Source organism: Drosophila yakuba, chromosome 2R, assembly GCF_016746365.2.
Source record: "Drosophila yakuba strain Tai18E2 chromosome 2R, Prin_Dyak_Tai18E2_2.1, whole genome shotgun sequence".
NCBI lineage: Eukaryota > Metazoa > Arthropoda > Insecta > Diptera > Drosophilidae > Drosophila > Drosophila yakuba.
In genome coordinates this window covers 4,032,608-4,053,469 of record NC_052528.2, presented here as the reverse complement: position 1 = coordinate 4,053,469, position 20,862 = coordinate 4,032,608, and the positions used below count along the sequence as shown (strand labels likewise).

At 38.6% G+C, this 20,862-nt stretch overlaps 3 protein-coding genes across 6 annotated transcripts; 2 read left to right on the top strand and 1 right to left on the bottom strand.

Annotated features, from left to right (window-relative positions):
- Window positions 1–215: 215 nt before the first annotated feature.
- Window positions 216–20,240, bottom strand: LOC6529221 (MLX-interacting protein). 2 transcript variants are annotated; one of them, XM_002090192.4, is made up of 12 exons: window positions 19,852–20,240; window positions 18,479–19,161; window positions 16,428–16,534; window positions 13,787–13,860; window positions 11,262–11,378; window positions 3,738–3,867; window positions 3,588–3,674; window positions 2,178–3,533; window positions 1,522–2,125; window positions 1,333–1,456; window positions 623–752; window positions 216–562 (listed from the first exon to the last, which is right to left on the bottom strand). In XM_002090192.4, exons 2-12 carry the CDS (start codon window positions 18,976–18,978, stop codon window positions 429–431), a joined length of 3,363 nt encoding a protein of 1,120 aa, XP_002090228.2. In that variant the 5' UTR covers window positions 18,979–19,161; window positions 19,852–20,240; the 3' UTR covers window positions 216–428. The 2 variants fall into 2 exon arrangements, with proteins under 2 accessions (XP_002090228.2, XP_039228872.1); XM_039372938.2 differs by having other exon boundaries at window positions 18,479–20,240.
- Window positions 3,874–11,255, top strand: LOC6529222 (gustatory and pheromone receptor 39a). 3 transcript variants are annotated; one of them, XM_015196733.2, is made up of 4 exons: window positions 3,874–5,422; window positions 10,861–10,923; window positions 11,021–11,110; window positions 11,167–11,255. In XM_015196733.2, the coding sequence occupies exons 1-4, from the start codon at window positions 4,544–4,546 to the stop codon at window positions 11,251–11,253; spliced, it is 1,119 nt and encodes a 372-aa protein (XP_015052219.1). In that variant the 5' UTR covers window positions 3,874–4,543; the 3' UTR covers window positions 11,254–11,255. The 3 variants fall into 3 exon arrangements, with proteins under 3 accessions (XP_015052219.1, XP_002090229.2, XP_015052218.1); XM_002090193.3 differs by lacking the exon at window positions 3,874–5,422 and adding an exon at window positions 5,436–6,547; XM_015196732.3 differs by lacking the exon at window positions 3,874–5,422 and adding an exon at window positions 9,831–10,772.
- LOC26535202 (gustatory and pheromone receptor 39a) lies at window positions 7,345–9,308 on the top strand. Its single transcript, XM_015197396.3, has one exon. The coding sequence runs from the start codon at window positions 8,374–8,376 to the stop codon at window positions 9,298–9,300; it is 927 nt and encodes a 308-aa protein (XP_015052882.1). The 5' UTR covers window positions 7,345–8,373; the 3' UTR covers window positions 9,301–9,308.
- Window positions 20,241–20,862: the final 622 nt, after the last annotated feature.

Sequence of the window (20,862 nt, the reverse complement as noted above, 5' to 3'; positions counted from 1 at the left end):
TACATATATGTATGTACATATATACTTTAAAGGTTGGAAATGTGTTTTGTTGCTTAATAAACAAAACTTCTTCAAGTTTTTAAATGTTGTAGCAATTCATATTTTAGTTAAGCGTAGACGTAATATTTATAAAAAAAAGTTGTTGTTTTTTTTTTAAATTTCAAGCAACACCCATTCTAAAGAAACGAAATAATAATAAACTCAGACGCAACAACTTGTAAAATCGTTTGTTTATTATAAGCTTAAGTCAAGAGTTTAGGCACTAATTGCTGCTTTGCGAATTTATTGTTTGCCGGCTGCCCATTTCTTGTATAAAAATATGCTTATTAGTCATTTTGTACAATTAGTGCTGCACAGTTTCTTGAAGTTATTTGTTAAAATAAAGACTGAATTTAATAAATTCATATCACGGACATCAGCATCAACGGTTAGGGGCCGTGTAAATTTGGATGCTGGCCACTTGGATTCTGGAGGGCTTTGGCCACCTCCTCTTGCAATGTACTGGGTGGTTCCGATACAATATCCGTATGCATAGAAAGGTACTTTAATTTATTCGTAACAGCTAAAAGTATAATAATAATTATTTATATACCCCAATTTGAGTAAAGGATAAATTTTTTACCTGGACGCAGATCAATTAGGGAACAGTGCTGATCAACCCAGAGGAAAGCAGTCCGACGTAACTCATCAAGACTAGCGCTCGAGACTGTTGACGTGTATGAGGCAAGCAAAGGTTCCAGAATGAGACCCAACTGGAAAACGGTAATAATTGATTATTTAAATCGTTACTTGAACTTTTAAGAATATATTTTCGCGTATTTGCTTTAAATATAATAATATAATATATATATATAATATATATCATCGTTTCCTTAAGCTGTTAAACAAAAATTATTCTTCGTCCCAAAACTGGATACTAGAACATTCATATTTGAGGGTGCGATCGTCCATTCTCCATTTTTATACCCTTACACTAGATTCGTTGTAAAGTATGTACAAAGCAGAAGGAAGCGTTTCCGACTATATATATGTTATAAGTATATATATTCTGAATCAGGATCAATAGCCGAGTCGAACTGTCCATGTCGGTATGACCGCCTATAAAAGATTAATCATGCAGCTTCCAGAGACATAGACATAGACGCAGCACGAGTTCGTTTCCAAATGCTTCCAAGCCCACTCTAACAACCGAAAACTTGAAAAATATTTTAATATTTTTTTATAAGTCTGGTAAATTTCTATGGATATGAAAAAAAACGTTTTGCTACTCTAATGCCCAAAAAGTGGAAAAAATTTTAATAAAATACGATACGACCATAAAGTTTTACTTACAATCCAAAACTTCCAATCGTTCATTGTATTGTATCGAACGTAAGTGTCGTAAAGCTGCCGAACATGTTCCGTACCCTGCCTCGTTACAGGTGCTCCATTAGCTGGCAAAATTGAATGAAGGTGCCTAATAAAGAAAATATAATATTTTTATTTTTTTTTGGGGGTATGGTTGTCTTAGGACATGCTTACGTCAGCGAATTGTTTAGCTCATCTCGTTCCATACGCAGAGCTTCAATTTTATCCTTTAAAACATTCCGCTCCTGTCGCAGTTGTTTTATGTGCTCCGCTCCCTTTTGCAGCATGGCCGCCTTGCTTAACTTGGCGTTGGGATTTTGCTGAAGCTGCGGTATGAGCGCGTGCAGAGTGTCGAATCCGTTCTTTATATTGTATCGGCGCTTCTGCTCGGCGTGGATGTGTCCAGCACGACGGTGTGTGTCTCTCGGCTGGAATTTAAGGCTTGCCGTGGGAGACAGTGGGGAATCCTGTGACTCGTGGAACGGCGATTCCGGTGACAAATTCAAGCTATTACTGCCCACGTTAGCTGTGGCCAGCCCAAAACCGTGTATTTTGCTCCCTAAAGGTGGGCTATGCAGTGCCGAGTTAATAGCCATAGGCAAGGAGGCGGACTTTTTTGGTGAGTGTTGATGTGTTGGCACCGGAACCGATAACGGTGATGTGTCGTTGGCGTAAAGAATCGGAGGCGCATTGCTGTTGTTGTTAGTGGTGGCTATGGCACTGACGGAAGATGCATTTGATGACGAACTGTTTGCCACTGCTGTTTGCAGGCGTGAATCTAGAATTGTAAATATTTAAGCACAGTTCAGTGAATACCAAAAAATACTTACTCGAAGTGAGCAATTGTGCAAGGGTACTGTTTAACATGGGATCGCTGGTTGCCTGCTGCATTTGCTGAGAGACCAGCAGGCTGCTGCAACTATGTGCGCTTAATGAAGAACTTCCCGCTCCGGCAGCAGCCACCACGGAAGTGTGTTGCTGGTGCATCGAATTGCTGCGCACCCTCGACTTGCCCTTGGAGTGATACTTGGGCACTGCGAAGGGCTGCTCATGATGCAGCTGTCGACCATCGGGTAGTTTATTAAGCGAAACATTTAATGGTAAGCTGTTGGAGCGATAGATTTCTTTGGGCAAAATGGTGTTTGGCGACACCCATGTGGCTGAGCTGACAGCAGTTTGCAGTTGCTGTTGTGGGTGGTTTTGCTGCTGGTGCTGCTGCTGCAACAAGCTAGCCACCGTGGTTTGATGCTGCTGTTGCTGTGTATTGCTAACCTGCTGATGACGCGTTATCTGCAAAAGTTGTTGATTGCCCAGTCCTACGGGAAGTGACTGTTGCATTTGCGGGGACTCTTGCTGCAGATAACTTGGTTGCTGTTGCGTCTGCCTGGGAACATTCAGAAAAGTTCCCGTCGAGGCGGACTTCTTAAATTGCGGATAGGGCTTGTAGCCAATAGAGTATGCATTGTCATTTAGTAATGACAGCACATCTGAATGTAGAGGCTCTACCTTGACGTTAAGTTGCTGCTGATGCTGTTGCTGATAGTTATCTGCGTAACTGCTTATAAAACTCTGATTATTGAAGGCGTTTGTCGCCTGGGTCGAAAAGGGTTGTTGTTGAGCAAGCTGCTGTTGTTGGGGAACCTGAAAAGAAGGCACTACCACGTGTTGCTGCTGCTGGTTCTTCTGCTGTTCGGCCAACATCTGCTGATAAAGGTTTGTCTGGTGCAATGTGGGCTGAGCCTTGTCGTAATTGTGAGGCTCGCGTCGGAATGGCCGCTGAGTGCTCTTGGCCACGCGACCGTTAATAACGCACCTATTGCTGCTATTGTCGTTTGCGCTGGTAGTTCCGAAATGCTTGCCTCCGTGTATCCGTCCGGACATTGAACCTGGGTCCCCGAGAAGTTGAGAATCATTGGTGGATTGCTGCACCTGTCGTGCAACAGAAAATCGTTGCTCTACCTCGCTGTACGACATGTTATTTATGGGCGTGTTGAGCTCCAGCATGCTTGCATCCACATTTACAGCTCCACTGTTACTGCTGTTTACCACATCCATTATGCTATCATTGCAATACAGCGTATGAGGAGCCCCGACAATCGCTGACAGGCAATATTCGTCGTTCTTGAGCATTTCAGCGTCGGTTCCCTCTTCTGGAACTGGAGGCAAGCGTGTGGTAGGAATCAAGTCTGTAAAAAAAATGTTTCGAGTGTTTCATCTATTTAATAAAATTAACTTCATACCTGAAAAACTAATGTCGATGTCATCTAAATTCGGTTGCAAAGGACCGAGACTGGGCTGTATAAAGTCTGCGATTCCCGCGCCGCGTGCTAAGAAATGATTTGCATTAAACTTTGGCGATGTAATTATAATTTTTGTCTAATATTACGCACCGATTTCCCTAGAATCAGGAAAAGGGAATGGAACGTTTATAGCCGAGAAAAGGGTGTCTGTGGTCCAATCGTCTGGCATTAAATTCCTATCGTTCAGTGGTGACCATTCTAAAAAGTCCAATTCACTTTTCTGTAAAAGGGATAAGCGTAATTTTAAAAGTTATTTTTTTAAGATGTGCAGCCGCCGATTCGAGTGAATTTTCTTATCTTCGTATAAAATAAAGCTGCTTATGTAAATGAATGTTTTAAGCATCATACACACATATGTACATCCTTGCAATAGAATAAAATAAAACTATTGTTTTAACATTTATAGAACTTAAGATACAGAAGTGATTATTCAAAAATGTAAAATGTGAAAGAAGATCAAAACTTTTTTCAAAAGTGTGGTAGGGGCAGCTTTGGGAGGGTTGGAAGTGGACAGTCGCAAATAGCCAGATCGACACGGCTGGTGTCTTCCATGAAGAACATACATATATACTTAAGTACCCTCTAAAGCTTTAGCTGTAAAATACTTCTTAAAGAGTATGAAAAACCCTCCTATATGAGTAAAAAGCATCATGATATTATAGTCCAGATAACATGAATGCGTCCCACAGAAGCATGGGTAGCTTGCACGATTTTGTATGGAATTCAAATTTTTTTGAATTGTCTCAATATAATAATTTGTGTACTGTAGTACAAAAGCAATTATCATTATCAACTAAAAGATTCAATCAACATGGCAATTAACCTAATTGAAATACACTCGTTCGTTATTTTGGTGATTTGTTATTTAGTTCTGTGAAACATGACAAAGAGAACGAATGGGCACAAGGAATCAAAAGCTTCTGTTTTTCCTGCACTTTCAACGCTACTTGGGCCTTACAAACTTGGACTTCTCAGAATCGCTGCATATTTACTGCCTCCATGGTACTTGGACTTCAGCTGCGACTCAAATTTTGGTAGTTGGTGTTTTTATGGCCGCTCTGGTGGGACCACTCGCCGAATGCATTTACTACATGGATACTAAATCGCAAACTGGAAACACCTTTGACAATGCTGTGATACTGACCACCTCGGTCAGTCAATTGCTAGCCAATTTTTGGATGCGCTCGCAGCAGGAATCGCAAGTGAATCTGCTGCAACGACTTTCGCAGGTGGTGGGGTTCTTGGAATTTGAGCCTTATATTGTGCCACAGATCCGTTGGTTTTACCACATTTGGCTATTGGTTTGCCTTATCTACGGAGTCATGGTGACGCATTTTGGCATACATTGGTTGAAAAATATGCAGTTGAGCCGTGCCCTAACTCTGCTGGGATTTGTATCTCGGTGCATTTTGGCGAACTTTCAATTCACCTGTTATTCCGGCATGGTGTTGGTCCTGAAAAAACTGCTTCAAGTCCAGTTCAAGCAACTGGAGCAGCTGGTGTCCACCAACTCCATATCAATGGCTGAAGTGTCCGGCTATTTAAGAAGCCACGATGAAATCCTGCTATTGGGTCAAAGAGAACTGATTGCCGTTTATGGTGGAGTCCTACTTTTTCTCTTCATATACCAGGTCATGCAGTGTATATTAATATTTTACGTCAGCAACCTAGAGGGGTTTCATTCAAGCAATGACCTGGTTCTCATTTTCTGTTGGCTGGCACCGATGCTTTTCTATCTCATCCTACCCTTACTCGTTAACGACATACACAATCTGGTAAGTTTATGTTAACGCTTGAATGTCCTTTTAATGAAAACATGTTAAAGTGTTATAATGAGATCTAATGACTAAGTAATACTTATTTATGTTGCTTTTATCGAAATTGAACCTACACTTTCGTCAAAATACTTTAGGTACGAAGTATTCGACCAAGAATTGGCTTTGGAAAATTAACCACAAAAATAGCGGTTCAGCTAGGTTCATCAGTCATTCGATATGGACTTCAAACCGAGTGAACTCTGCGCTTACTACCGCCTTTGTCGATATCTGGGGATATTCTGCATTGACTATAATCCCGCTAAAAAAAGAATCCGGTTGCGTCGCAGCGTTCTCTGTTACGTAATTCACTTTGCCTTGCAAGCCTACTTGGTTGGTTGCATGTCCGTCATGGTCACATATTGGCGTAGGTGCTTCAAAAAAGAGCTTACCACGACTGGAAACCACTTCGACCGACTTGTTATGGTAATGGCCCTTGGTATTCTGGTTGTCCAGAATGCGTGGCTCATCTGGCTGCAAGCCCCACATCTGCGAATTGTTAGGCAAATAGAGTGTTACCGACGGAGGCACTTGGCTAATGTTCGTCTGCTCCTCCCCAAACGTCTGCTTTGGCTAATTATTGCAACCAATGTTCTCTACATGGTGAACTTTATCAAGACGTGTGTACTCGAATGGTTGACGGATGCTTCTCGACTTTTTGTCATTACCTCCTTGGGATTTCCTTTACGATATCTGGTAACTAGTTTTACAATGGGCACATACTTTTGCATAGTACATATTGTACGTCTCGTGCTCATCTGGAATCAGTCGCAGATTAACGCGGTTATAGATGAATCGGCAGACCTCAAAAAAACTGGCGCAAACCGTATGCGTTTACGCGCGTGCTTGGAGGTGCACGATCGCCTGATAATGCTTTGCAATGATGAGATCAGTCTTGTCTACGGGTTCATCGCTTGGCTGTCGTGGATGTTTGCCTCGCTTGATGTAACTGGAGTTATTTATCTGACTATGGTTATTCAGACTAACAAATCAATCGTTATAAAATTGATAACCAACGTTGTATGGCTTTCGCCAACTTTTATGACCTGCGCCGCTAGCTTCATGAGTAATCGTCTTATTATTCAAGTAAGTTTAAATTAATTCCATCCGATTATAGCTGATGTGTATATATGGGCAAAAATTTAGATGCTATCTTAGTATTTCTTTATTATTATTAATAAGTTAATAAGGCCAAAACAAATACGCTGCCGTGTAACGGGCTGTCAGTCGGGATGCAACTTTTCGTCATGCCACTCGGGTCCGAATTGTGAGTGTTTATTCTAACGTTTAAGTGACTTGTTTTATTCAGCATTCAACATGAGCTTCACAGCGGCAATAATTGGAACGCAAATAAGACAGATGAAACAATTGTTCTGATAGGATTGTTTATATCGCAGTGTCTGTCACTAGTAGCCCTCGTCCATGTGATGATGAAGGAGAATACAAGCAGGCCATTTTCGGTCAAGTGGGAAATACGCATTTTGTGGCCAAAAAGGCCTCAGCCTGCCTAACGATTGGACTAATTTATATGTACTTCTACTGCTACTGTATCATAACAAAAAAGATCTAGGAAAACGCCACGCCACTGATTTTAGCTTTTCTCCAGATCAAGACGTTTAGTGCTACTAGCTGCATTTTCCACCTACAGTTACATACTGCTCGGTTTGATAGTAGCTCTGCATTGATCCGGATTGCAGCCAGACTGCTACTTATTTACAACCAAGATATGTCAAGAGCTGTTCGATCGAATTTAATAAGTGACCTAAAGATTTTCCAAAAACTCCGGAATTCGTTAATAATATTTTAATGAGGAAGAATACTAGAGATTTGTTTTTTGACTATCAGATATCTTTTTACATTTTTTATTTTTTAATTTTTAATTTTAAAGACATGATAAAACTAAAAATTTGGAAATATTTCTTTCACACTCTTACAACTTGAGTAAGGGTCTAGTTGGCTTACAAATTCCTATAAATACGCCGATAATGTTTAGGCCACGCACACAAATTATAACCGCGATATAGGAAATAGTAAAGCAGCGAAGAGGTCAATAAATGCAACCGCTGCTAAGTGGTGGTCGTGTCCGATACGGGAAACACCCTCTTTTCTAGTTGTATATGTTCCTCGTACTCCTTTTAATTAAGTAATGGGTATGCGATAAGCCAGGGACTCGATTTACAGATTTCTATTGTTTTATGTATTAATAACAGTAAAGCATTTTTAAGTGATAGCTATGTGATTTAAGCTTAGTACTTAATGAATAATATTTCGTATATAAACTTAATGTTTTATATTCGTTACTCATAGATTAAAGGAGTACACTTTGTATACTCTGTCCGTCTGTGTGTCCGACCGTATGAACGTCGAGATCTCAGGAACTATAAAAGCTATAAAGTTGAGATGCTTAATCTCCCCAGACTCCAGAGACATATAGGCAGCGCACGCCCACTCTAACGCCCGCAAACCGCCCACAACTGCGACGCCCACACTTTTAAATAATGTTTTGATAATTTTTTTGAGTAACGGGTATCAGATAGTCGGGACTCGACTACAGCGTTCTCTCTTAATTGTTTTAAATTCAAAACTGGAAATAGTTAGCAAACCAAGTATAAAATGCTTTAAATGGTTTTGTAAAATATTCTCGATGTATCATATATCATATAAATATATATCAATGTAATAACTCCTTCGACTACATGAGAAGGATAAACTAATATTTATACTTTTACTGTATATTTAAGTCCCAAAACTTAATCCATTAGAGGTGTTTATCCAAAGCAAGATAGCAAATGGCTAAACAACAGACTACTATACCGTGTCCCTCAAGTAGTTCTGCTAGATATATTTTTGTGAAAACACAATAAATTTATCAGCGTTACAATATTAGTGATTAGTTAATTGACGCAAACCAAATGACGCGCACCGCATTTGAAGAGTTAAGGGTTCAGCTACGAACCTTAAGGTGGCTTGGAGTCCTGCGGTTCACTATCGACTTTAAGAAGTGCTTAGTGCAGAATAATGCTTCTGAGGAGCGCAATGCCTGGCTGTATTTGATGGGTGTCGTGGGAATCACGTGCAGCTTGATCATATACAGCACCTACTATCCCAGTCACTTTATTATGGGAAAACACAACAGTACAGGCAACTGCTATGCCCTAATCAACGTCAGGTCCTGTTCCGTTGTTACAATGCTGATCTACATTCAGCTCTATATTCAACGCTTTCGATTCGTCACCCTTTTGCAGTCCATGTTACAATTTAACAAAATCTCTGGAAGTCACAGAAAAGAAGGAACATTTGCATTCTACTATTTTACACATCTATCCCTACTTATCATTTGCATGCTGAACTATGCTCACGGTTACTGGACAGCAGGTGTTCGCTTGACCACAATTCCTATTTATCTGCTTCAATATGGATTTTCCTACCTTATTCTCGGTCAGATGGTTGTCCTGTTTGTCTGTATTCAACGAATATTACTTTCGATTTTAAAGTACTATAATCAAGTACTTCTTATAAATGTTGAATCATGCAAGCTGAGTCGCGAATTCTATGACAACTTTTGCAAACACAACCATGTAATGTGGCTAAACTATATCGAGATCAATCATTGTTTCGGTTTGCTGCTATTGCCCGTAACCGGATTTATTCTACTGATCACCCCGTCTGGACCGTTCTATCTGGTATCTACAATATTTGAAGGACGATTTCTTCAGAATTGGCGATTTGCCTTCATGTCGCTAACTGCCATACTTTGGAGCCTGCCATGGATAATTTTGCTGGTATTAGCAATGGGCAGGAATGATGTACAGAAGGAGGTTAGTAAAGTAGTATACTAAAATACTGTTTCTAAAATAACTGTAGTTTTCTATGTTAAAAGCATGTGTTAACTGTTAACACAATGTGTGTGTGAAGGTTTGTACAATTAAATTGTTTACCATTAACACAGAGGATCATAAGAGAACGCTACAATCGAGGTTCTCGACTATCAACTACCCGTTGGTCAACTCGTGGGAATGAGAAATAATGATAAAAATAGTTAAGAAAAAAACAAAAAATCAAAAACATATTACTGTGTGACCGTTCTGCGATTTGTGAACGCTAGAATCAGTTTTCTTTTATATGAATTTGCTTCTGCTTTAAAGAAAATCAAAAGTCGCAGTTAAAACATAACAAAAATCAAGGAGCACCACAAATAAACGGGTATAATAATATGGTGTAAAGAGATTTAGGCAAATGGACACCCACACTTTTGTCAGTGTATCAGAAACAAGGACTCCAAAAAGTGTGGGGGCAATAAATAAATAAATATACTACACAAAAACCTAATCAATTACCCTGCACCTACTGACAGTGTCATATCGTGTAAATGAACAATGAAATTGGATACCAATTCAGTACATTTGTTAGTTTGCAGCGACCCATGAACTGCACAATGTCAAACGTCTGCCGGGACCTGCGTTTTTATCTCCGTCTTCTTCACATCATGGGTTTGATGTGCTGGCACTTCGATTCCGACCACTGTCGACTAGTGACTACATCCAGAAGCGAAGGCTATGCCTTCGCTTATGCTGGCTGTATTTTAGTTTCTACGACGGTCTGCTTCATCTTTGGCGTCCTTCAGCCAAGTCGATTCCACATAGCCATTTACAACCGAACGGGAAATTTTTACGAGGCCGTTATATTTCGCAGCACGTGTTTGGTGCTTTTCTTAATCTATTTAATTTTGTATGTGAGGCGGCATCGACACAGGGATTTGGTTCAACTTCTATTGCGTCTTAACAGACGCTGTTTAAGTACTTGCACAGATCAACAGTTTTTGCACAATATAATACTTTACGGCGTGCTCACGATCCTCTGCTTCGGCAACTACCTCCACGGCTACACTCGCGCTGGACTGGCGCCAGTTCCGCTGGCCCTTTATATGTTGGTCTATATCTACACCTTTTTGGTTCTGTGCCTGCTGCTTATATTCTTTGTGAGTCTTAAGCAAGTCATGACCGCGGGCTTGATTCACTACAACCAACGGCTTCGTCAGGGCGATCTGGTCTCTGGTCTTCGGGGCAGGCAGCAGATCCTGAAAGTGTGCGGCGGCGAACTGAACGAGTGTTTTGGCATACTTATGCTGCCGATTGTAGCTCTGGTGCTCCTGATGGCACCATCGGGGCCTTTCTTTTTAATTAGCACCGTGTTAGAGGGCAAATTTGGCTCCGACGAATGCTTATTTATGCTCATGACCTCCTCCACTTGGGATACTCCGTGGATGATTATGTTGGTTCTCATGCTACGCACTAATGGCATATCAGAGGAAGTGAGTTCTTTGTGGGACGAGGTCAATAAGTAAACTTTTACATCATTTCATAAAAACGTTCACACTTGCCAAACATAATTTTTTGCAGGCAAATAAAACAGCAAAGATTTTGGCAAAAGTACCTAGAACCGGAACTGGGTTGGATAGAATGGTAAGCGGATACTGTTTCGCATTTGCTGAAATAGTAGTATGACATTTGCAAATAAAACTAAATTATTCAATAGATAATTATAATTTTTATTTACCAGATTGAAAAATTCTTACTTAAGAACATTCGACAGCAGCCCATTTTAACCGCTTATGGATTTTTCACTCTGGATAAAAGTACATTGTTTAAGGTAATACATTTTGTAACCCAATTGCAAAGTTAACAGCAGTTTCCATATTGTTATAGCTATTTACGGCCATTTTTACGTATATGGTTATTTTGGTCCAATTTAAAGAGATGGAGAATTCTACAAAGTCTATTAATAAATTTTGATCACTTACCGAATCATATGTTAAGCAGCCCGTAGCCTTTGACCTATAGTTTCTGCGCCATTTTCTGTATTCGGCTTTAATTACAGCTGAGTGCCGTTTCCAGTACTTGCCTTCAAGAACAACAGTCTGTGTGAATTATAAAATAAAGAAAAAGCACGATAAGAAAAGAAATACGACAAGTCCGAAAAAATTTCCCAATCAAAACCATTATTTTCTTTTAAATATCCTGACAATTAAGCGTTTAACAATGATAAATTGCAAGTGAGTTGCACAAAATATAAGTACGCGCGTGCCCAACAACCAAATACAACAAACAACGACAAACGAACTGTTGTTGTTGAGCAGCAGTCCACGCAGCGAAAGTAATAATAAAATACAAATACAAATTTCGGACGCTTTCTTTGTGGCCCTTGGAATTATCAATCTCTTGGTGTATGACAATGAAAATGTAATCTAATTTATTTAATATATTTAATAAACTTGATTTACTTTTTCAGCTAGAACAAAATAAATATTTACAAATATTATATATTTTTAATTGAATGTTAAGCTTTACCATTTTTTCACTTTAGAAATTTGTTTTGTAAAAATAAACCTACTACAATAGAAAACATTATATAATAAAAAGTTCGTTTTAAACCATTTTGTTTAATAATATATGAACTATTAAGGTAAGATCAATGAGACTTTGTGACCCAAAAATTCAAAAATATCTGATTTCGAATCTTAAATTAAAATTTTAATTTTTAAATTAAAATCGTTAATTAAAATCGTAATGTTATGTAAAAACCAAAAAAAATTTTTTTTGTTTAACTCTAGCGTTGTCTCTTGTTTCGGTTGATATTACAACCATATATTAAAATAAAAACAGTATTAAAAGAAGTCTACCAATAAAAAAAAATGTTTGTACATTACGGTACTTAAGCTCTATCTCAGTTTAAAAATAAAAATTCCCCCCTCCAATAGGTTCACGACAGCTAAAAATAACACTGAAAAATGTCCCGCTGCTCTTATCACTTGTAGCTAGAGAGAATCCGCCGGAAAGTAGACGATAGAACCACGGAATTCCGTGGGGTCCATGCCGTATCTAACCCTGGTATTTATTGGCGTACGACAATCGTGCGACGATCACGTCGCTATCGAGTGATGCCTTTCTTTCCAGCAGCATGGGAGCCTCCTACCGGTCAGTGATTTTTGGAGAGGGGGAACTGTGTGGTCGAAAAGTGTAGTGTTTTGACGATACCAATCCAGGCGTGCACCTTATTTCACAAGTAGTTCCAAGTAATTCGATGGTACAAAGTGGACTAACTAATGCCATGTACAGTATTAAAACCAGCGAGAACGGTATTGTCGAGTTTCTCGACTATCAGATACCCGTTACTCAGCTAGTGTGAGTGCGAACAAGATAGTTCAACATTCTTTTTAAATTATAGCAAAACACTTTTTAAAATTGTGGTGGCAATTTTGGGTGGTTTGTGTTCGTTGGAGTAGGCGTAGAACCACCAGGAAAAAAAATTCCGTTGCGTCTATGTCTCTGTAATCTGCATGTCTAATGTCATTCTCATTCTTAGGGATGGATATCAAAAAAAGATTCTTTCTTCAGTGAAAAATGTAGTATTCAGGTTTATTATAAAGATTAAAATATAAAATCCTTAATGGATTTACTAGTCCACAGATTCTAGTTAAGCCTACGATACGCCAATTTCATTCGAGTTGAAGCAATGCTCACTATCGCCACGCGCTCAAACAGGAATAAGCGTAATATTTTGTATTTTATTTTTAATATATATACATATTGGTTGCCAATACATTCAGGATAACTATATAGTGTACATGTATTGTCTTGATCAGGATCACTATCTGATTAGATCTGGCCATATCCGATAATATAAAAACTAGCAGGTATTTGTATTAGAAGAGTGGACAGCGTAGACGTACTACTACATTCTTAATCTAAACTTATTCGATTTTTTAGTTCCCTTAGTTTAGTTAGGGTCGGAAACGCTTTCTTCTGCCTGTTTAATATTTATAATCGAGTCTAGTATACCTTTTTATTGTATAAATAACGGGTATAAATAGTGCAATACTTAATATGTATCATCAACAGATTTGCTAGCTAATACAGTATATGTATATTTTCGATCAAAATTACTATTCTAGTCGATTTGGCAAGGTCCGTCCGTGTATCTGTATAAGCGCTGTTATCCAGAACTATAGATGATAGAAAGTTGAAATTATGCAGCTTCTAATGACGCCTAGTTTTTGCAAGATTGTTTCAGAATGTTGATCCGCCCACTTTAACGTCTACAAATTTATCGAAATAAGATTAGTCTAACAAAATTGGTCTTTACCTAAGGAAAAGATTTTGTTATTTCGCACTATAAGAAGTCTCGAGATTTGCTTTAAGTAAAATGTAAATGTATTAAAATCAATTAAAAAAAAAAGATTTTTTTGTCAGAACTTATTACGAAACTTTCTGCGTGGCTAAATTCTTTAAAAAGATGTCAGTAATAACTAAGTCTACAGGTACTTACTTGTGGATTGCTATGTATGTCAACGTCCAGCGGCGACGCAAATTGACACACCGGGGTTCTGCGCTTTTGTATGACTGCAAAAATGAAAAACACACAAACACCGTTTAGTATGGAAAACATAAAAAACGACGTGATAAGATTCTGGGGTTAGATAGAGATAGTGAGTTCCCCAGAGATGACAAAATGTGTCAGAAACACGTGTCATTATACCAGTGGTTCTTTCTAACAACTATCTGGAGAGCTGTGACGTAGCTAACAATTATTTAATAAAGCAAACTGCTCTTAAATCTTACCAAAAAAAAATTAAACACATACATGTAGACACAAATATACCCTAGAGGTTTAGTGTCAGCAGAGGGTTCATTCAGAATTCATAAACGCTAAAGTTAACCTATTAAACCCCGTTAAGATTTATTTTTGGATGAACAATTTTATTAAAATTGGTTTCCTGAATGGTAAAAAATTATGCAATAAAGAATTTTAAAAATTGTTTATAATTTATAACAACCTAATATCTTTTATGTTTAATAAAGCTTGATTGGATATTTCACTTTGTAAAGGAATTCTAAAATCAAAGAATCTAGCATTGTAACCAACGACTTTGAAGCTAGTTGCAATTGTTGTAAATAATACGCTATTAAATAATGGAAATTGGCCGTTTGAAATCAGTTTCACTGTTGCATCACGTTAAGAGGTTTTCTTATTTAATGTTATTTATTTATTTCATTTATTAAAAATGAAACGAAAACGAAACAAAAGGGGTAAGCAAAAAATTGTCAGTATTCAAGGAAAATAGTCAGAAAATAATAGTCAATCTAAAAATTTGGGTATTTTTTTTTTTATTCATAATGATATTGGGTGGAACTTTTGATTATATTTTAGAGAGACCAGAAAAAAATGTAATCCATGGAATTTTGTTTGATAGCTCTATTATATTTAACTTTCAGCTTTGTTGGTCAAATTTTCGTACTGAAATATTTAAAAATAAATACTTCCGCCGATGAAAATGGCTTTCAAAAACTGAAATGAGTACCTTAGATCAGACATAATATGGTTTTTAAAGAAAGTCGAATTTTCCTTTTTTGTTAAAACATCTAAAAAACACTTTAATTTGTATTTCCCCTTAAGGCAAAGCCGTAAGCCTATAAACTTTTATTTGGAAATACAGGTAATTTTTTCGTTTACTAACTTTTTGCAAGTATGTATATGGTAAAACTAAACTTGGTTTATTTATAGAAAGAAATGAGAAATTTTTCCACAGAGTTATTAACTTATAAAAATTTGTGAACCCAGATATTGTTTGACACATCAAAAATCCGGTAGACTAATTTTGCAAAATTCGTGTTTATTAATTAAAAATATGGTTTAGTCACGATAAACACAACCACAAGAGCGCAGGCAAAATGATCAAATATGGAATCGGTACAGGTTCTATGTTCCCCTTATCTATCCAGGACCTTCACATATTAGGATTATCTTAGTGTTATACGAATATGCCCATTTGAACTTAGATAATAACAAAGATTAAAGTACTAACTAAAAGCCAAAACGATATTTGCTGATGAGACGGTTGAAGTTGCTACCTATAAATAAATAAGCAAAACAAAAATTTCCATTTGCCTTTGTCGCCGACATCTAGAAGAGCGAAGAGATAATCACTTCACGATGTATTTGTAACACAGGGCTGCCATCCTCCCACTCGCACAAATGATGTAACGGAAAATTTTGGAAATACTATCAGCAGAAAATGTGGCACTGTCGGCCGACTGGATGACAAGCTGAATGCATAATCATACCGATTCGCTGTTTGCCTGACTTATGCTTTATGTTATAATCAATGGGACACTTGAAACTGCGCCACACTCCTGCCGCGGCTAAAGTGCTCGGGAAACTCCGAGGCTGTCTAGACGATCGAGCGGATGGTCAGTAAAATGTAGAAGCGCCGAAATCATATGTTCAGCTTTTAATTACACGCCAGGCAAAAACAAAAATTAAATGACAATCGGCTAGGGTCCAGACAACGATAAGGGCCAGCGGCACAGCCGACCAGACCATGATAAGAACCCGAAGTGGCGAAGGCGAATGAGGAGTCGGAGATGCCCGCCTGGCAACGCCAATTCATCCAGTCTCCCGTCCAGCCAGCTAGACGGGGAACACTCCTAAAATCTGCCCCAAACTAGCTGACAACTCTTGGCCGACAATTACCAAAAGTTAAGCAGCAGCTTTAGAAGCGAGAGCGGATGAGAAGATAACTTGTGCTTTAAAAGCTTATGGGTGCCTCTGGCTCTTTGATTCACTTCAAATAGTTTTTGTTGTTAAGGCTTTTGCACGTGTATTGCTTTTCAAGGAAATGCTCATCATATAAGTTTATTTGTTTGGAATATTTTACCAATGCCGATGATGGTCAGTGCCCACTTAATGATCATAGCATGTGAAAAATTCAATGAGGTGCAATCTCATGAGCCTTGACAATTAAATATTTTGTAGCCTTATCATGTATGTTACAAAGCAACGTAAATTACTTCCACATTTTTATTTGACATTTGGAAAACCCTCGCCAAATTTTCTTCTACTTAAATCAATTTTAGGGTATAATATTATTTGAAGTTCAAGCATGCTATTTTAAGGGCTTGTTACTCACACTGCATGTGCCAACAACGCCAGATGACATTGTTCAGGCGAATTTTGTCCTTCCACCGAAGACGTACTCCTTTGAAATGATTCCATTTGGGTGATGTAAGTTTTTGACTGTAAATTTTAACGTAATTTGTATTGGTAAATAAAATGCTTCCTTTATAATATGGAAATTGTGATATCTATATTATCAGTTACAAGCCAAATATTTAATATTAAATCAATGCGCAGATTATGTTATAAAAATAGACTGATCCCCAACCCCAACCCAGATGCAATCTTTTTTAAATCAACCTATATATGCGCATCTGTGTTTACATATGTATGTATCAGACTTATGAAAAACATCTACTAAATAGTATGAATGTGTACAAAAAGCACTAGATTCCTTTATCAATTGTATCTTTAGACTTATTGTTGTTGCTTTCACTATCTTAGTCGGTGAGTTCACTAAGAAATACAATAGTTCTTAGTCAAAATGTTTGTAAGCTGTTGATGACGAAATTAAAAACTTAATTTATTTTGAATTTGTAGTGTTTTTTATTTATTTCTAAAAAAAAAAAAAAACATTAAAAAGCATAATTGAAATTTTTAAGAAAAATTCTAAATTCAGCGTTCTCTCTGGTTTTTCGTTTCAAAAGTTTATATCAGAACTATTGTAGCTTGAAGTTGTGGTCGTCACTGGTTTTTTTACCTCGTCAAAGTGTGTTTGTTTGATGCAGTCTTATCAGCAAAAGTAACAAAGCAATTATAGAAATACATTTCTAGCGACATACAACAAAGTCTCAAGCTTTATGGGTTCCAAGGCTATAGCAGTAAAAATTTAGCTTTTTTATCCCTAAACTCGTAAAAATTAATTAAATTAAAATTATATAAATGGTTCTGGCGAAAGCTTTAAATCAGTTTTATTTAGACAAAAAAAAAAACGTGTGAAAAGCATATAAAGAAGTTGAAAATGCCTTGTGCCGATCCCAAGGTGTTCCGAAGTTAGGTGTTCAAGTTTTTCCAAAAGTGGTATATTGAAATGTTTAACAGAAAACAAGAATGTTTATGGATTTTAAAATAAGGTTTTGTATCAAAACAAAATGACAAACAAACCGCCGAAAAGAGTAATTTAAAATATTCCCCAAATCTTGTATGGGAATATATTTAGAACGGAGATACGGATTTTTACAAATGAATTGTCAGTCGACGAGTAGTTTTTTTAAAGTATTTAAAAATTGTTTAGCATTCCTTAGCCAGATTTTTAATCATATATTATGCGCTACCTTCCGATTTTATTACCACTCGTTAAGATAGGACAACCATGGCAGATTTACACTTTCTCGTGTATATGCATTTTGTAATCCCCAAAACGCACTTAGTCACTACTGCCTTCCACAGCGAAAAACAACAATGAAATCACAAAGTAGGGGAAAAGAAAAGGAAATCGGAGTTCGTAGAAATTAACACAATATTATTATTATCCATATTATATATGAATCAAACAGGCAATTGTCGTACGCTGTTTTATAATTAGTAATAACCACAACTAACCGAAGAGGGTATTTCAAATAAATTTTAATTTTTAAGTCTACTTCATAATTTTTTTTAATGATATTCCTTCTAGCTATTTAAACAATTCAAAAATATAAAAATAAGTGCACAATTCAGATTTATAGTGGACAAAGTCCTCTCAGATAATAAATGTCTAGTAAGCAATTATAAATTTGCTTTCATAGCTAAAACATATTGAAGTGCTCTGAAATCATTTTGATATCGCGCTGTCGCTTGCAGAAATGGGAGAAGTTATACCCAAGAGGGGTATAAAGGGTGCAAGAAGTGGAGAAACGATTTAGGCATTGTGGGGCCAAAGTAACCCGAGCAGCGACGTCACGTCTCAACATGTGCCGCGATTATGGGACCGAAGCGGTCCAAGCTTTTTCGGTTGCTGGATTTTTGTTGGCCAGTTTGGCGTTATCACGCTTGAAACGCGTGAACAAGCGCGGGAAACTACATTTCATAGTTTTTTTGGTGCCCCAGTGCTCGATTGTGGTCTCGTACGAGTATGCAACTCACCTATAGGCCAGATTCATGCACTTGAAGAGTTTGGTGAGTGAGGTCTCTATCTCCAGGTGGGAGGTGACCATGCTCATGCTGCTCTCGTCGCCCTCCTGGTCCATGGCGCTAAAGTGGGCAACTGTCTGGGGCACGTACAGCTGCACGTCGCGACATGTGTTGGTTGGCTCGCCCGGCTTGCCCAGACCGGGATCCTCGGGGTCAAGCATCTTCACCTCGCCATCGTCCTCTAGGTCATCCTGCGCTTCCTCGGCCTCGAAGTGCGAGACCATAAACTGGCCGGAGTGGATGGACTCCCGCTCCGCCTTGAGAAGGTCTGCCGTGGCTTCGGCGGACCCTGACGCCGAAACACCTGCTGCCGTTCCGTACTGCAATTGCTGGAAGTTCTGGGACAGAGACTGTTGCAGATGGGACTGCTGATGCAGTTGCGGCAGCTGGTGCTGCTGGTGGGGAAACATTTGGTTTGTGCGTTGGTATTCCTCGTGTTTATTCAGCATCATTTTCAACAGGTGACAAGAAATGCCTATGTAAATAGTTCACTGTTGAGCTAAAAAGTTTCGCGGTTGCTGATTACATCGATGGCGAGGGCACATTTAATTGTTTTTTAATATCCCTCGCGTAGCAATGGCTATTAAAATTTTGTGCTGGCCCTTTTTTTATTTGGATGGGGATTTTCCATCTCTCTGTAACCGAATGCACAGGTCAAATATATGTGAACAATAGCTGAGACCAAACTTAAAAAAATATGTTTCGTTTTGCTTCGCGATTAGCACGTTTGATAATTCTCTATAGATCTAATGTGTCCTTGTAATTCTATTAATTAAATCACTAACTGACGCGAATTTTTGATAGGTACCTAGCACGGTTTTAATATTTTGATTTGTTTACAATGCCCGACACCTTCAGCTTTCCCGTCATCGACACCTGTCCGATTGGCGCTTTTTACGGAGCAAAGCTTCCGCTAATGGAAAACACGCCCCGCTTTTGCCGTTATATGCGTCAGAAAGCACAATAATAACAATAATCGCGCACACACACAAGAGCGCGCGGCGGGGTTGGCTGGGGAAACGGACGTCAAAACGAGACGTCAGTAGCTGCTTGTAGTTCCTCGGACCGAAAGTAAAGCCTCTTCTACTCGAAAGAAAAGCGCTCGGAAACACACGCGGAAAGAATGGAAGGCAACGAAGTGGGCAGAAGCCAGCGCAAAACGACCGGTTTCATTCCACAAACGGAACTGATCGGAGAACGAAGCTGCGTCCCAGCAAAACCTTTGCGCCGCACACAGCCAAAACAATGAACAGCTGACGCGATATCTCTCTCTCGCTCCCAATGGTTATCACCAAGGAATCGTACATACATATGTATGTACATACATTTTCTTTTATGTACGCAAATGCCAGGCAGCAATGTTGTACACCTCTCGCCGTTCACTATCTGATGCCCAGCCGATTTGCTTCCTGGCATTAGACCTTGTCATCCAGGATATGCACTCCACAAGCAGTTCTGTGTTTGCACTTTTGACCTCTGGCTCAGCGCTGATTTTGCATTTTCTTTTTTCCGTTCCCACTTATATACACGCATACACGCGCACCGCGATGGGGGCACAACTGCAGCTGCCTCCTAAAGCAGAAACACGAACTGTTAGCTGGCACGGCGCACACACGCGCAACACAAAGCTGCTACGTAGTTAAATCACAATTTAGCACACATTAACTTATTGCGGGGAGCGAGCCCTCACAGCCCATCAGGGTTGTCAAGCTTTCGGCGGCTCTGATAAACACACCCTCTGCCTAAAAATGGCTGTTAACTGTGAGCTGGAAAACGCAACAATGAGCATGACCACACGTAAAGTTTGTGAAAGACAAAGTGGCGCGGGGCCGAGTGTTTTCGGCTCCCTAATTGCAAAACCTGTAATTATCACAAATTTGGGGACCCAGGTTTGATGGGGATTTTTCCAACAGCCACTTGAAGCCGCACCAATAAAAAAAAATTAATACTTTCAGACTATTATTATATAATGCGATACATACTTATGAAAGAATATTAGTTTATTTAGCGGTAAAAAAGAATTATTGTAAACTTTAAATGTAACTGTATTGTGTAGGTTAGGGAATAGAATACCCAGAACAAAATCCAATGAACTATCGATAGACACTGAACAATCAGATCCGCTCAATATCGAATAGTTTGTATTCGAACTGACGCATTTTATTATATCGCCTTGAGTACGGCTTTATTCTCGATCAGGAAACTAGAGTCTTCAGTACCGCCATGTCCGTATGCTTAAATACATTTTGGGCTCACTTAAGAAAGAAAAAAATATTAGATATTAGACACTCATGGAATGTGTTCTTTTGTTGTGTTAGAAGGCCTTGAACAAATGC

What these genes read in the sequence shown, in the direction of transcription:
- LOC26535202 (XM_015197396.3), top strand. Translation starts at nt 8,374, where the DNA reads ATGACGCGCACCGCATTTGAAGAGTTAAGGGTTCAGCTACGAACCTTA.
- LOC6529222 (XM_015196732.3), top strand. Translation starts at nt 9,831, where the DNA reads ATGAACAATGAAATTGGATACCAATTCAGTACATTTGTTAGTTTGCAG. An exon ending in CTAATGGCATATCAGAGGAA is followed by an intron (nt 10,773 to 10,860) that starts GTGAGTTCTTTG and finishes AATTTTTTGCAG; the next exon opens with GCAAATAAAACAGCAAAGAT. An exon ending in GAACTGGGTTGGATAGAATG is followed by an intron (nt 10,924 to 11,020) that starts GTAAGCGGATAC and finishes TTTATTTACCAG; the next exon opens with ATTGAAAAATTCTTACTTAA.
- LOC6529221 (XM_039372938.2), bottom strand. Translation starts at nt 18,978, where the DNA reads ATGATGCTGAATAAACACGAGGAATACCAACGCACAAACCAAATGTTT. An exon ending in GCGTTGTTGGCACATGCAGT is followed by an intron (nt 13,861 to 16,427) that starts GTGAGTAACAAG and finishes TCATTTTTGCAG; the next exon opens with TCATACAAAAGCGCAGAACC. An exon ending in CCTAATTGATCTGCGTCCAG is followed by an intron (nt 563 to 622) that starts GTAAAAAATTTA and finishes TTATACTTTTAG; the next exon opens with CTGTTACGAATAAATTAAAG.